The 16,139-nt window shown below is 47.4% G+C and overlaps 1 protein-coding gene across 1 annotated transcript in view; it reads right to left on the minus strand.

Annotated features, from left to right (window-relative positions):
- Window positions 1-15,306, minus strand: part of TEX33 (testis expressed 33) — a 20,902-nt gene extending 5,596 nt beyond the window's left edge. The window contains exons 1-2 of the mRNA XM_049772463.1: window positions 14,905-15,306; window positions 11,827-11,971 (exon numbers count right to left, since the gene is read on the minus strand). Of these exons, the coding sequence (XP_049628420.1) occupies window positions 11,827-11,971; window positions 14,905-15,306 (547 nt within the window). The remainder of the gene's footprint in view (window positions 1-11,826; window positions 11,972-14,904) is intronic.
- Window positions 15,307-16,139: the final 833 nt, after the last annotated feature.

The raw sequence follows: 16,139 nt of genomic DNA on the forward strand, positions 1-16,139 counted from the left end.
ACCGGGTGTGGCCCAAAAACCAAAAAAAAAAAAAAAAAAAAAAAGAATTGACTGGAAAAAAAAAAAAACTGCAAATTGCACCTCTAACTACCCCATAAAAGTCACCTTTCGAATAGAACTAAATTTAAAAAATATAGGATTAGACCGAAGAATCTGTATTTCCATATCTATATTCTATTTTTTCCAGAAGCCTATTATTCAATGGCATTCTTTTTTTTATTTTTGGGGCCACACCCAGTGGCACTCAGGGGTTACTCCTGGTTATGAGCTCAGAAATCACTCCTGGCTTGGGGGACCACATGGGATGCCTGGGGGTCGAATCACGGTCCGTCCTAGGTTAGCACATGCAAGACAAAGGCTCTACCACTGCACCACTGCTCCAGCCCCTACTTGATGCATTCTTCAAATGGGCTGGAGAATGGCACAGTGTCTGGGTCGCAACCTGACATGCTGCCCCCTCATCCTCACCCCCACTCCACAAGCTAAGCTCCACAAAAAGTGAGTGATAGCCAGTATATTAGACCCAAGAGGACGGCGACTATCACCAGTGTGGGTGAACAGGTGTTTGATTCCCACAGCAGTAACCAAAGAGACAGGGGAAGGAGACAGAAACAAATGACCAAAATATCCTTGGAACCAAAGGACATAAAAGCAGATACATGTGGAAGTAGATTGGGGGAGAGGGGAGCTGTGGTGTTGAGGTTTTTCAGTGCTGGGGCTCAAACCCAAAGCCTCGCACACACTCGGGGCAAATTTTCTACTGATGTAAATCTCTAGGCACAGTTTCAGACGTTTTCTGTTATTTATTGTCCACATATCTTGCAGCCAACCCAAGAAAGGCAAACTGGTTCCTCTCTTTGCTTAGAAGACAGATAGGAAGAAAAAGACACCCAAAGGGGACAGAGTGATAGCACAGTGGGGAGGGCAATGGCCTAATCTGGGCTTGATCCCCGGCATCCCATATGGTTCCCCACGTTTGCCAGGAGTCATTCCTGAACGCAAAGCCAGGAGTAACCCCTGAGCAATGGGAACTGCTCAGAACTGCAGAGATGGATTGACATGTGTCTGCTCTGGTGTTGAAAGACCTATTAGGAATTATGAGCTTGAGCAAACAACGGTCACCAGGAATTTAAAATATTTATAAAGAAGCCATTAATAAATATGTTAGACAAACATGGACTCTGGAACCCAAGAGACTGTTTCCAAGCAGAGATTATTAATTATTTATAAAACCTGATCGCCTGCCAGCCTGTACCCCAAGTTCCAATGACTCTGTGAACTATATATTTTTAACAGCTCAGGCTCCTGAACAAGTTCAAAGAACTGCAAGTGCTTTTCCTTAGTGCAGTTCTCCTGTTTCACTTGGATGGCTTGGAGGGCTTATAAGGGTGTGACCTCAAGAGACTGGATGGCAGCCCTCAGCAGCTTAACCAGCCAGCACTTGGGGGTAAAATGTGAAAGCAGGTATCAGGGAATCCATTCAAAAACATGTGCAGGCTCATAGCTTCTAAGGGCCAAATTTAAATAGGGTTAAGAAAACGGGAGGAGTCATATTTGGGGAAACTGGAGCGTGTTGTGGTTTTTGCTGCTTTTGTTTATTTTGGTTTTGGGGTCACACCCAGCAAAGCCACGGGTTACTCCTGGCTCTGTGCTCAGTAATTGCTCCTGACAGGCTTGGGGGACTCTATAGGATGCCAGGGATTGAACCCAAGTTAAGGGGCCAGGTGGTGGAGCTAGAGGAAGGTGCCTGCCTTGCCTGCGCTAGCCTTGGACGGACCTCGGTTCGATCCCCCGGTGTCCCATATGGTCCCCCAAGCCAGGAGCAACTTCTGAGCGCATAGCCAGGAGTAACCCCTAAGCGTCACCAGGTGTGGCCCAAAAAAAAAAAAAAAAAAAAAAAAACCAAGTTCATCCTGATTCAGCCGTGTACAAGGCAAATTCCCTACTGCTGTGTTATTGTTCCGGCCCCAGAGAAACATGTTGTAGGAGAATCAACTGACTTTTCTCAAAAGGAAGATGGGGCCCAATTAAATCTAGTTTGAGGGGCTTCCCGGGACCCCCCCCTTGAGAGGCTTAGTACAGAGTCTGGGAATTTGGGGACACCGAGGCAGGAAGTAAAAGCCATTGTTCCAGAATCCAACGGGCATCAGAGTAGACACAGCCCCATTATAAAAGGCGCCCTGACTTTCATGGGGCAGAGGCGAACAGGGGAAAAGAGCTCCTTTAGGGTTACTTCAAATTCTCCCCCAAATTCTTTTTATTGTTTATTTTCATTTTAAGGACACATCCGGCAGTGCCCAAGGATTATTTCTGACTCTGTGCTCAGGGATCCCTCCTGGAGGTGGATCGGGATTTGCCTGATTCTGGCAATTGCCCCTGAGTATGGCCTGGTGTGGCTCAAAAGCCAGAAAAATAAAAAGAAAGGCCCAGGGGTAAGACGAGTAAAAGTTCTTGTGTTGTGAGTCCTACCTGATCTGATTTTCAAAAAAAGGTCAGAAGTCAATGCAGGGACATCCCTAGGGGACTCCACAGAACATAACAGAACAGATGGAAACCCAGAAAGCCTGAGGGGTGAAAGTAAAAAGAAGGCTGGAGCAGTGGCGCCAGCGTTAGAGCTTTTGCCTTGCACTCGCTAATCTAGGACGGACTGGGGTTCGATTCCCCGGTGTCCCATATGGTCCCCCAAGCTAGGAGCAATGCTGACCACATAGCCAGGAGTAACCCCTAAGAGTATGGCCCCTCCAAAATAAGTATAAAAAAAGAAATGTGGAAATGAGTAAATAGAAAAGTGAAGATTAAAAAACAGGCAGAGGCATCTATGAAACATCCAACGTTGTTTATGACATCACCTGGAAGCAATCCTCTACCAGGGAAGACCCTACTGCTGGTCTGACATTGATTTACTCAAAAGAGTAACTCTTAACTCTGAGAAGATTTAAACAACAATGACCTTCGTACTGGACAGGGCTTTCTGCACTGCCCGTTAATTGCAAGTTGAAATTAGATGCTGCTCCGCACCATCCTGACTTCAATGTAGGATATACAGATTCCAGGACCATCAATACAGAAACGTGAGATCAACAACAGAGACTGTGAAAAATATGGGCACTACAGACAATGACCGGGATTGGACAAACTAGTTTGCCTGGAGCCTAGAAATGGTCTTATGTCAGGAAACTTCAGGGGTAGGGTCTCCTTGTACTTAGGCCAAAGTTTTTCTTTTCCATGACCCCCATACTTTGGAGGGCCCATGCAAACAATAATTGCCACACTAACATTGTTTTTACAGTGCTCCTTTGACTCCAAACCTTTAAGAAACCACTAGTAAAAATATCTGGAAATGCAAAAAAAAAAAAAAAAAAAAAAAAAAAAAAAAAGGTTTACATTAGTGTTAACATATGTGCTTTTAGTTACACTAGCATTCTGGGGGATAAAGGAGGGAGATAAGAGATATATGCTTGGGAACAGGGATGAAGGGAGGACAACACTGCTGGTGGAAAGGCCCTCATTTATTGTCACTGTGTACCTTAAATATCACTGTGTAAGATTTGTAATTCACTTTGGCCACAATAAAAATAAAAAAGAAAAAGAAAAAAACAGGCAGAGGGGCCGGAGCAATAGCGCAGTGGTAGGGTGCTTGCCTTGCACACGGCTGATCCTGCGTGGACTTGGGTTTGATCCCCGGCATCCCATATGGTCCCCGAGCCAGGAGTGAATTCTGAGCGCAGAGCCAGGAGTAACCCCTGAGTGTCATAGGGTATGGTCCAAAAACAAACAAAAAAAAAGACACAGAAAACAAAAACAAAGAAAACCAACAAAATTCAGGCAGAACTTTTGAGGAAATGGATCATCAGAGTTTTTGTTCATTTGATTGATTTGGGGGCCACAATCTGTGGTGCTCAGAGGCTCCTCCTGGCTTTACACTCAAGCATCACTCCTGGTGGTGCTCAGGGGAGTCTATGGGATGCTGAGGATCGAACCGAGGTCGGCCACGTGCAAGGCAAGAACCCTCCATGCTGTGCTATCGCTCCAGCCCTGTATCATAGCTTTTAAAGAGAATAAGAGAAAACACGGATGCGCCTTGGAATCACAGTCCCAGCAGGAGCTTAGAAAAGCAATTACAAAGAGCCCCAATGTCCGTCAGTTAGAAAGCTAAGATGTTATGACTGAAACCTTATCACAATCATTTATGTAATCAAGATATTCAAATAAAGAGACAAAAAAAATTTAAAAAAAAAAAGAAAGCTAAGATGACATTGGATAATGTCTGTTAGTGTAAATAACTTAACAGTGCTGGAAAATAAAAATAGACCCAGTTTGTTTTTTTAACAGGGTTTTCTTTAAGCAATCAGCTAACAGAGTTCTGATTTTATTTAGTTCACTGAGACTTCAACACTTCCCAGCTCTTTTGAGGGTTACCAAAGAAGGCTGAAAAGGGGTGCTCAGGGGCCTGTGGAGAGGGTGATGTTCAGGCCAGAGCTACCCCAACCATGTTTGGGGCTACACAGTACTAATGGAAGTCCAGCCACCTGCAAAAAATGAGGCTTAACTCTTCTCCTGTCTCCCCAACACCCCCCACAAGCTCATTTTAGTATAGCAAATAAAACCTAGAAATCTAGAGAAAATTGCTAAAGAAATAAATGCCCATAGCAGAAAGATCTAGAATTCTTTCTATGTGTGTTCAGAAGGGCTATAACGGGCCAGATCAATAGAAGTGGGTTGGGCGCTTGCCTTGCATGCAGCCAAGCTGGGTTCAATCCTAGGCATCCTATATGGTCCCATGAATTCCACCAGAGTGATTCCTGAGTGCAGAGCCAGGAGTAACCCCTGAGCATTGCTGGGCAATGCCCTCCAAATAGATTAAAAAATAAAAACAAAAAAAACAATCATATTGAATTGTACATATACATCAGGCTCAAGAAACAGTACAGGATGTTATGGCACTTGCCTTGCACACAGCTAGCCCCAGTTCCATCCCTTGGCACTAAATATGTTTCCCCCCCAGCACTACCAAGAGTGACTTGTGAGGACAGACTCAGGATCAGTCCCTCCACAATAAGGATGTGGCCCAAAATAAAATAAAGGAAGAACAAAGGCAAAAATAATTTTTTTAGACATATACACTGTTATTCCTTCCTGGGGAAATTTGATCCAAATGATAGTAAAGGGATATTGTGTTTATTTGTTCAAAGCCATTCGCCCATGGCAAACATCTAATTTCTGAGAAACTAAAAAGTAGTCCCTCGTGGGTGTAGATAAGGCACAGACAGATTTCTTGCCCAGCAGCCCCTAAATTCTGTGTGTGGGAAATTGGAATTCCTGAAGCCACAAGGACTAGGGGGTAGGGGACCTGGGCAGAGTGAGGGAAAATGAGGTTGAAATCACGCAGCACTGGGAAAGAAATGTTTCAGAAACATATGGCGCCCTCCCCAGCCTGGAGAAGACTGCAGTGAGAACTGCAGGGACTAGACGCAGGGGTCTCAAACTCGGGGCCCGTGGGCCGCAAACGGCCCTCCGTACAACATTTTGTGGCCCTGCTCTAGAGGAATCCTTTTTGTTTTGTTTGTTTTAGTTTGGGTCACACCCCATAATGTTCAAGACTTACTACTCACTTTGCACTCAAGGATCACCCTGACTTTGCCTCCTGCGGCCCCCAGGTAAATTCTCTAGTCACTAGAGAAATTTAGGGTGCCTGGATAAGGAGGAAGGTGCACAGGAAGTACAAATTCTAGCAACTCAATAATCTGGAAGCACCACCAGGATTTAGGCCTGAGCACCCCTCACTATGTTCCCAACAAGACACAAAGTAAAAATAAATGTTTTGAAGTGTTGGGGGACATGGCTCAGTGGCCAAGGCCTTGTCTGACCTGTGAAGTCTTGCGTTTGATCCCTGGTAAGACACACAAAATTAATTAAATAAAAAACTATCTTAGTCGAGGAAGATGCAGTGAGATATGGTGTGAAGGTGGAAGAAAGGCGGATGGGAATAGCCCTGACCCAGTCTGCCCAAAAGCCCAAACTCTGATCTTGTTTTGTTTTTTGTTTGTTTTTTGGGGGCCACACCCGCAAACGCTCAGGAGTTACTCCCGGCTCTGCACTCATTCCTGAGTCATTCTTCTCCTTATGAGATGCCAGGGATCGAACCCGGGTTGGCTATGTGCAAGGCAAAAGCCCTCTCTGTTGTGCTCAGACCATTCTTACCTGTTTAACCATAAGGAAGTCATATGACTTCTCTGTGCTTCCTCTTATTCTATCTAACCAATAATAAGTGGGACTAAAATTACTACTGATGGGACTGAAGTGATAGCACAGCAGTAGGGTGTTTGCCTTGCACGGGGCGATCCAGAATGGACCTTGGTTCGATCCCCGGCATCCCATATGGTTCCCCGAGCCAGAAGCAATTTCTAAGAACATAGCCAGGAGCAACCTCTGACTGTCACAGGGTGTGGCCCAAAAATCAAAATAAAATAAAATCACTACTGATATATACTGTGCAATATATTTTATGGAAGTTAACAATGTAGAGGGGCCAGAGAGATTGTTCAGTGGGTAGGGCATTTGCCTAGCATACAGCAAACCAAGGTTTAATCCCCAGTACCTCATCTGGCCCCACAAGGAGTTGTCTCTAAGCACAAAGCCAGGAGTTAGCCCTGAACACTGAATGCTGGGTGTGGCCCCAAAACCAAACCGAACCAAAGTTGTATAATGTTTATTGCCATAGACTACAAGGAAAATTGATTTATTTGTCCATTTGTTTTGTTTTGGGCTATAATTGGCACCACTCAGAGGCTATTCCTGGCTCTGTGCTTAGTAGTGACCCGTGGAAGTGCTCAAGGGACCAGACCGAATGGCAGGGGTTCCAATACCGCAGTCACATGCAAGGCAAGTGTATTATCTCACCATTCCTACAGGGCCAATATAAATGAACAGAGTTGAATAAAAATTAAAATAATAGAACTACATACCGTTTTTATGGATGCAATTACCATAAAACAGACAACAGCCCCCTCAACTAAGCTAGAAACTCAAGGCAAATTCCAATTAAAATCCTAATAAAAAAAATTCAATCAGGAGCCGGAGCCATAGCCCAGTGGTAGGGCGTTTGTTTGCCTTACATGCGGCTAACCTAAGGCGGACCACTTTTCGATCCCCCAGCATCCCATATGGTCCCCCAAGCCAGAAGCAATTTTTGAGCACGTAGCCAAGAGTAACCCCTGAGCATCACCGGTGTGCCCACCCACCAAAAAATTCAATCCATGAGGCCAGAGCAATAGCACAGCAGTAGGGCATTTGCTACTCCAGGTTCGATCCCAGCATCCCATATGGCCACCCAAGCCTGCCAGACTTAATTCCTGAATGCAAAGCCAAGAATAATTCCTGAGACCTGCCAGGTATGGCCCAAAATTTCTTCTCAATCCAAATTCTAACTGGGCTTTTCATGGAAATAGACTAAAGTGTACCTGGAAGAGTGAAAGTCTGAAAATACCAAGACATTTGTTGGTAAGGATAAGAAGTACCAGCCAGCATCAGATCCTTGCAGTCTCCTGGTAAGTAAGAGTGCCAATAGTCAGAATCTGAAAACAACCCAGATGCCCAACAACAGATGGGAGACTAAAGAAACTATGGCACTTATACACAATGGAATACTATACAACCATCAGGAAAAATGAGTCATGAAATTTTCCTATACGTAGATGAAAAATGGAGACTATTATGCTGAGTGAAATAAATCAGAGGGAGAGAGATAGATGCAGAATATTCTCACTCATCTATAAGATTTAAGAAAAATAAAAGACATTATTGTAATAATGAGCAGAGACAATAGAGACGGGGACTGGAAGGACCAGCCCATGATAGGAAGCTCACCACAAAGAGTGGTGAGTGCAGTTAGAGAAATAACTACACTGACAACTCTCATGACAATGTCAATGAGTGAGAGAATTAGAAAGCCTGTCTCAAATACAGGCAAGGGTTGGGAAGGGGGGCAGACATTGGTGGTGGGAATTTTGCACTGGTGCAGAGGGGGTGTTTCTTTTTTATAACTGAAACTCAACTAGAAACATGTTTGTCATCATAGTACTTAAAGTTAAAAAAGATAAAAAAGATTTTAAAAAGTGTCATGGAAGATGGGGGTGGTACAGGAGTCTAGATTGGGATCCGGTACCTTAGTACCTCAGATGTTAGAAGGAAGGGGTGTGCTTCAATGAAAGGGACTCAGTAATTGGTAATCCCCCTAAAGGAAGAATTAAAACTAAATCTGTGTCATACTGAAACCAGAAATCCACTCCAATTGGATTAGGGCCTCTCTAAACAAGCAACCTAAAGAGTTTTAGGAGACTCTCAAAGAGATTATCTCTCTGATTCAGCACGGTTTAGAATTTCCTCTTCCAACTTTCCTCCTTCCTCCGCAAACATTCTTGCCTTCTCTTTTTCAGGTCAACCTCAACCCCTTATTTGCACACCCCTGAACCAGCCACTAGTCTGTTGGCTCTACTTTCTACAAACACCCACTATGCCAGGTGGCATTCTACATCCCTGCCCTGGACTGCCATTGTGCCTCATGGCATCCATCCAGCACCCCCACGCACCCATCTGTCCTGCCCAGATGTCTCGAGTCACCTCTTTTTCCCCTCCTGCTCTCCATGTTTCTGTCCTGGCTCCTGATATCTAAAACAGCATAACAGGGGCTGGAGAGATAGCATAGTGGTAAGGCATTTGCCTTGCACACTGCTGTCCCAGAACAGACCCAGGTTTGATCCCCCAGCATCCCATATGGTCCCCACAAGCCTGCCAGGAGCAATTTCTGAGCACAAAGCTAGGAATAACCCCTGAGCACTGCCGCCAGGTGTGGCCCCCAAAAACAATAAATAAATTTAAAAATTATAAAAAATAAAAAAATCTCAACAATAAAAGAGCACAGCATTGGAGAAACCCTCACCTCTCGACCCAGCAATGCCCTTTCTACCCTGCCCTTTACCCAAGCTTCCTTCTCGCTGAGTTTCCCATCCTGGGGCTCCATGTCCCGCACCCCTTTTCCACCATGAACACCGTCAACCTCAAGCAGCTGAGTGGTGAGCGCAACACTGCCAGTTTCCCAGGGGCTGAGAGTCCCACTGAGCAGATCAAGACAGCTTCATAAAGCCAGACATCTGAGAAAACTGAAACTGCCACTTCAGAGCTGGTGCTAGCAGGGCCAGGCCTAGCTCACCCTCAGAGCTGACAGATTTCTTAGGTGTCTGGTGAGAGGTGAAATGAGAAGGAGGAGGATGAGGAAAAGAAAATAGAAGAGAGAAAGGGAGAAAAACTAGGAGGAGGAGAAAAGAAGGAAGAAAGGAAGGAGGGAGGGCAGGGAGGGAAGGAATATAGGAAGGGAGGGAGGGAGGGAGGAAGGAAGGAAGGAAGGAAGGGAGGGAGGGAGGGAGGGAGGGAGGGAGGGAGGGAGGGAGGAAGGAAGGAAGGAAGGAAGGAAGGAAGGAAGGAAGGAAGGAAGGAAGGAAGGAAGGAAGGAAGGAAGGAAGGAAGGAAGGAAGGAGGGAGGGAGGGAGGGAGGGAGGGAGGGAGGGAGGGAAGAGAGAGAGAAAGAAAAAGAAAAAGAAAGAAAGAAAGAAAGAAAGAAAGAAAGAAAGAAAGAAAGAAAGAAAGAAAGAAAGAAAGAAAGAAAGAAAGAAAGAAAGAAAGAAAGAAAGAAAGAAAGAAAGAAAGAAAGAAAGAAAGAAAGAAAGAAAGAAGAGAGGGAGGGAAGAGGGAGGAAGGAAGGAAGGAAGGAAGGAAGGAAGGAAGGAAGGAAGGAAGGAAGGAAGGAAGGAAGGAAGGAAGGAAGGAAGGAAGGAAGGAAGGAAGGAAGGAAGGAAGGAAGGAAGGAAGGAGCACAAAGAAGATTATATGAGGATGATGACGAAGATGAAGAGTAGTTCTTCTCATTTGCTCTCCCTCTCCTGACCCTCTGCCCGCCTCACCTACGCCAAGGCAGATGGCAGAACCAGGCAGGGCTTGTACACCTAGAATGACAAGGTCCAGAGGACAGGGTCTCACCCACGCTCATGTGGCCATGGATGAGATCAAAGAAAGCCAGACAGGGAACGGCTTGAGCACAGCCGAGAGATGCTCAGTGACTGGACATAGCATCAAGGCCAGGTTAGGGACACAGGTGACAGCTGGATAAATTCCAGATCAGAAATATATACACAGAGAATGGTGTAGTCACACACACACACACACACACACACACACAGAGAGAGACAGAGAGACAGAGAGAGACAGAGAAAGAGAGATGAGTGACAGCTTACAAAAGAAACCCAGATCCATCTATTTGAACTGGTTGATAAACTTCAACTCCCTATGCAACTGAATTCTGTGTGAAAATCTTACACAATTCTCAAAAGTACAGGAAAAGGGCCAGAATGATAACACAGCAGGTAAGGCATTTGCCTTGCATGTGGCTGATCCGGTACTGACCTAGATTCAATCCCTGGCATTCCATATGGTTCCCAGAGCTGACCAGGAGCAATTTCTGAGCACAGAGCCAGGAATAACCCCTGAGCACCACCAGGTGTGACACAAAAACAAAACAAAACAAAACAAAACAAAACAAAAAAGGCACAGGAAAAAATCCACTTTCATGCTAATAGTAATGCAGTTCTCAGGGGATATGGGCTGAGAGCCAGGGGGATGAGGGTCCAGGCTGGGGTGCCAGTTGGGGAAGGTCTGCTGTGAGGAAAGTAAGGCCTGAAATCATGTGTGAGATCCCACCACTAGGTGGGGATACAGAGAAGCCCCCAGCTGGTGGCCATGATCCCTCCCCCCACCCCCACCCCAATCCCAGAAATCTCTTTAGCTGGAGATTTGGGGGCAGAAGGAAAACTTAGATTTGAACTTCAGGCTAAAAATATTCTACCGGGCCCGGAGAGATGGCACAGCGGCGTTTGCCTTGCAAGCAGCCGATCTAGGACCAAAGGTGGTTGGTTCGAATCCCGGTGTCCCATATGGTCCCCCGTGCCTGCCAGGAGCTATTTTTTTTTTTTTTTTTTTTTTTTGGTTTTTGGGCCACACCCTGTGACGCTCAGGGGTTACTCCTGGCTATGTGCTCAGAAGTTGCTCCTGGCTTCTTGGGGGACCATATGGGATGCCGGGGGATCGAACCGCGGTCCGTCCTAGGCTAGCGCAGGCAAGGCAGGCACCTTACCTCCAGCGCCACCGCCCGGCCCCGGAGCTATTTCTGAGCAGATAACCAGGAGTAACCCCTGAGCACCGCCGGGTGTGGCCCAAAAACAAAAACAAAACAAAAAACAAAAAACAAAAAATTCTACCAAGGGGTCCTGGGCAAAATGCATCCTCATCTGCCTGCGAACTGGGCATCATGGAAATTGGGCATCATGCCCTCTTCAAAGACAGACTGACAGACAGACGGACCATGGGACAACAGCTGAGAGCTCAAATCCACTTCTTTGCCCACCAGACACCACCACTGGGCATTAGAGAAAGAAGCCCTGATCACACACTGGGTGCCCATCTCAGCGCCCTTATGGGTGCCCTCATGGTCACCTGCTGGTGACCAGGACAGTGGGGGAACTGTCCACCCCAGGCTGGCTGAACACTGAGGTTAGGGATCCTATTTAAGGCTACACCCAAATGAGTTTTGAGCCCAAGAGACAGAACACTGTGACCCACGGTGCACGGGTATGGTGGCAGTGCCCACTGGGTTGGATCTCTGCTCATAGAGCACCAATGTACACACTGGAGTTGGCAGAGGCAGTCCACAGGCAGGGAAGTACTTCTGGGGTCACAGGAAACCCTGCTCCCAGCCCCCATATTTGCCCTTGACCCGACCTTGAAACAAGTTCGACCGTGTGCTGTAACCCAAATCATAGTAATCGGTGTAGCTGGGGGGCCCTTGCCCCAGGTTCTGGGAATTGCCAACCCACAAGGTACTTGTCTTTGACTCGTCCAAGGTATTGCCAAGGGCCTTTTGAGCCTAGGGGGGAAACAGAGGCAGAGGGTAGAGTCAGGCTCTGTCATCTCCCCTTCAAAGTCCCCCCTGCACCCTCTGCAGCCTTCCACCAAGCCCACAAGCATCCTTGAGCTTCCATTGTTGTGGGTCCCCCACCCAGCCTCACACCCCCACCTTCTCCCATCGTGTCCCCTTGGAGATGCATGAAACCTCCTTGAGCATTAAGTACCTACTGTATACCTCCATCCAAAAAGGTCTTTCCCAAAGAATCATGTTCAGGACCAGAGAGTTAGAATGGGGGTAGGGTACTTGCCTAGCGGGCAGTTGACCCAGGTTGGATATCCATCCCATAGATCCCATGAGCATTGTGCCAGGAGCGATTCCTGAGCTCAGAGTCTGGAGTAAGTCCTAGCACCATTGAGTGTGGCTCAAAACAAACAAAAGCAGATGTTCTTGCTGCCTTGGTTTGTCTTGTTTTAGTTTGGGGGCCACATTTAAGGATCACTCTTAGTGGAACACCCTATGTGCTGCTGGGAATTGAACCTAGATTACTCATGTGCAAAGCAAATGCCTTACCCATTCTACTATATCTGTGGCCACTCTTTTTTTTTTTTTTTTTTTTTTTTTTTGCTTGTTTTGTTTTTGGGTCACACTCAGCAGTGCTCAGGAGTTACTCCTGGCTCTATGCTCAGAAATCTCTCTTGGCAGGCTTGGGGACCATATGGGATGCCGGGATTCAAACCACCATCCTTCTGTATGCAAGGCAAATACCTTACCTCCATCCTCTCTCTCCAGCCCCTCTGGCCACTCTTGACACAATTTTTTTTTAATTTTTGGGTCACACCTGGTGATGCTCAGGGGTTACTCATGGCTCTGTGCTCAGAAATTACTCCTGGCAGGTTCGGGGAGCATATGGGATTTGGGAGATCAAACCTGGGTCGGTCACATGCAAGGCAAATGCTTTCCCCACTGTGCTATTGCTCTGACCACTATTGACATATTTTTTAATAAGATCCTTGGGACAGGGCCTCAGGAGTTCGCAGACTGACTGGAGGGACCCACAGCTCTGGGGGACCTCTTTAGGTTCAATCAGGGTCAACTCTTTCCTTGTACCAATGAATGGGGTAAAATGAAGTCCAGAGTACTTGAGCCCATGCCTAGAAGCTGAAAACCCAGATGTGGTACCATCTGACCTCAGTCTCCCTACTCGGTAGATTGGTGGGGGTGTGGGGATGTGAAGAGGGAACAGGATCTTTGAAGGCAATTTCAGGACTGGCATTTGCTTTTATGATGACAAGAAGTTGAGGGAGAAATTGGGACACTTTGGCTTGTTTGTTTTTGAGCCACACTCAGCAGTTCTCAGGGGTTACTCCTGGCTCTGCACTCAGTAATCACTCCTGGAAGGCTGGGGGGACACTATGGGATGCTGGGGATCGAATGTGGGTCAGCTGTGTGCAAGGCAAATGCCCTACCCAACTGTACTCTTGATTCCAATCCCCTGAAATTTGAAAATTTTTGCTGGCCTTGGATAGCGGGAGGCATGGACCAGAGCTGTGGGACAGCCTTTCAGGACTGTGCCCTCCCAGATAAGCTGAGGCTGGCACTGCCCCTTGTAGAAGACATAGTGGAGGGGAACCCAGCTCAACCCTGTGTCTTCACTCCCCTGGTTTTTACCCTGCACTGACTTAAGTCCCTCAGAGCTTCAGCTTCACCATCAGTTGCAAACATGGCAGAAACTCTTGCCCCATCCACACAGCACAAGGTGGTGGCCCCCAGAAAGTGCAGGAGGCAACTTTGGAAGAAAAAAAAATGTCTTCAAATGCCAAAACAATGCCCTTAGCAAGTATGTGAGTTAGTTTGATCTCGACTTCCTGTTCCTCTGCCTGGAACTTCCTAGAAGGGACCATCAGGTATGTGGGAAACGCAGCCATCAATTAGTGATGTCTGCAGCGGTCACAGTGAGGAAAGCCAGCCAGGACAGCTGCTTCGCAGCTCTATTTGCCAGCCTGGTCTAGTTTCACTGCCTCACTTGACAGATATTGAGACCACAGCCCAGAGAGAGTTTATGGCTCATACAGCATTCAAGGGCAGAGCCAGAATTTAACCCCAAGTCTTCAGAATCCCAACCATTGCTGCCCATCTCCACTGCATGGACACTCCACTTAAGGGCATGGTGCAGGCTACAAATCTCTACTCCAAGCATGTGTAAGCCTGCAAAGTCTCTTAGGGCAGGAGCTATAGAAGCCACCAATAAAGCTATTTAGATCATCACCCCACATATGTGGTGAGTTTGGTTGATTTTCCTTGGCCCTACGAGGCCTGATCTGTAAGAGAGGGAGGGTACAGTGCTGAGGTTCCTTCTTCAGACCACAGGAGTTTTTATGAGGCCAAGAGAGTGCTCTACAGACCGGAGCATATTTTGCATGCTGGAACTCTGGCTCCAACTCCAGTCATTGCATACCACTGAAGGATGCTCCAGTGACTCCCGAGCACAGTGCTGGGAGTAGTTCTGGAGCACTGTCAAGGTGTGGTCCAAAACAAAAGACTAACAAGCAGGGGTCAGAGCGATAGCACAGCGGGGAGAGCATTTGCCTCACATGTGGCCAACCCAGGTTCAATCCTAAGCATGCCATATGATCCTCCGAGCCTGCCAGGAGTAATTTCTTAGTGAGACCCAGAAATGACCCCTGAGCACTGTCAGGTGTGCCCCCATAACTAAACAAAACAAATAATAAACAAGCAACATCCAAAGTAAATGAGTTGTAAGTAGATAAGTTGAAAGAGCCACACTCATGGTGTCTGGCACATAGTAAGTGCTCAAGAAACACACCCCAATGAGTTTCAGGGAGCTTGGAGGCACCCCCAATGGGACTCGAGCCGGTTCTTGGGGTGAGGTCATTCAAAGCCCCATGCACAGTGTCCGTGAAACCCCTTAGGCCCAAATGCGATGAACATACCTGATTCTCTGACACCACTTGGTCCACCAAGCTGCTCCCAAACTTATGGCGTATGTTTTTGGGAATGAAGCTGGGCCGCTGGCTCTGCTGCTCCTCCTCACAGGAGGTGATCTTGCTCTCGGTAGAGACGGATCGACAGCCCTCTGTCTTCGGGGTCCCAGGTTGTACGTCTAAGCTGCGGTCACTACAGGTGGAAGCCGCCGAGGACTGGAGCGGGACCTCTTCCAGTGGTACCTGTGCTCTGGGGCTGCTTGGGCTATTGCCTGCTCCAAACTGGGAGGGCTGGGAGCCCTCAGGCTGTGGGGACAGGAGCTTGGAGACGTCCGAGGGGCTGCGGGAGGTTCTCTGGCCATCCTTCGTGGCTTCCTTGCTGCTCCGAAGGGGCCTGGCCAAAGTGGTCATTCCTGTCCCCGTGGAGGGGAGACGGGCAGGGAGAGGGGGACAGATGCAAAAAGGGAGTTGGAAGGGAAAGAAAGAGAGGAAAGGAGAAGAAATGAAGGGCCAGAGCAGAAAACAAAGGGTTAGGCCGGAGCCAGAGCACAACAGGGAGGGCACTTGCCTCGATCCCTAGCTTTCCATATGCTCCCTCAAGTCCCACTAGGAGTGATTCCTGAGCACAGAGCCAGGAGTAACCTGAGTACCACCAGGTGTGGTAATAAAACCAATAAAAAAAAGGGGGGGGGATGGTGATAGCAAAGAAGCAGGAGACCCTGATTATCAGGAGATCCATAGGGAGAAGGTAGTTGGCTCCCCACAAGCTGCCTATGGGACAGGTACCCTTTGTTAGTTCTGACTTTGCTCTCGAATGACCTTGACCCTAGGATCTAACCGCAGGAAGCTTTAGTGATTCCAATCTTGTTGGTTTGCCTCCCTACCACCAAGGCCCCCAGGGGAGATCCAGGGGATGGGATGAAGGGCAAAGGGTTGTTCATGGATGGGCCAAGACCCAGCTGGAAAATCCTAAGACAGAGGCCCAGCATGTCTCAGCTCCTTGCCCCTTCCAGGCCTGCTCCCTCTCCCCGACCCCCATGACACCCCAGAATCCTCAGGCTAGAGGCGAGTCCAGAAGCAGCTTTGTGTCTGATTCACAAGACCCCGGGGAGGCCACTCAGGTTGAAAAGAAATGCCATCATTTTGGAAGGGAATTAGTTTCAAGGGCCAGGACCACCAAAGCTCAGTGCAATGAGCAAATCTCCATATTGCTATTTTTTTTAATTTTGTCTTTTTTTTTTTCC

Source organism: Suncus etruscus, chromosome 4 (genome assembly GCF_024139225.1).
Source record: "Suncus etruscus isolate mSunEtr1 chromosome 4, mSunEtr1.pri.cur, whole genome shotgun sequence".
NCBI lineage: Eukaryota > Metazoa > Chordata > Mammalia > Eulipotyphla > Soricidae > Suncus > Suncus etruscus.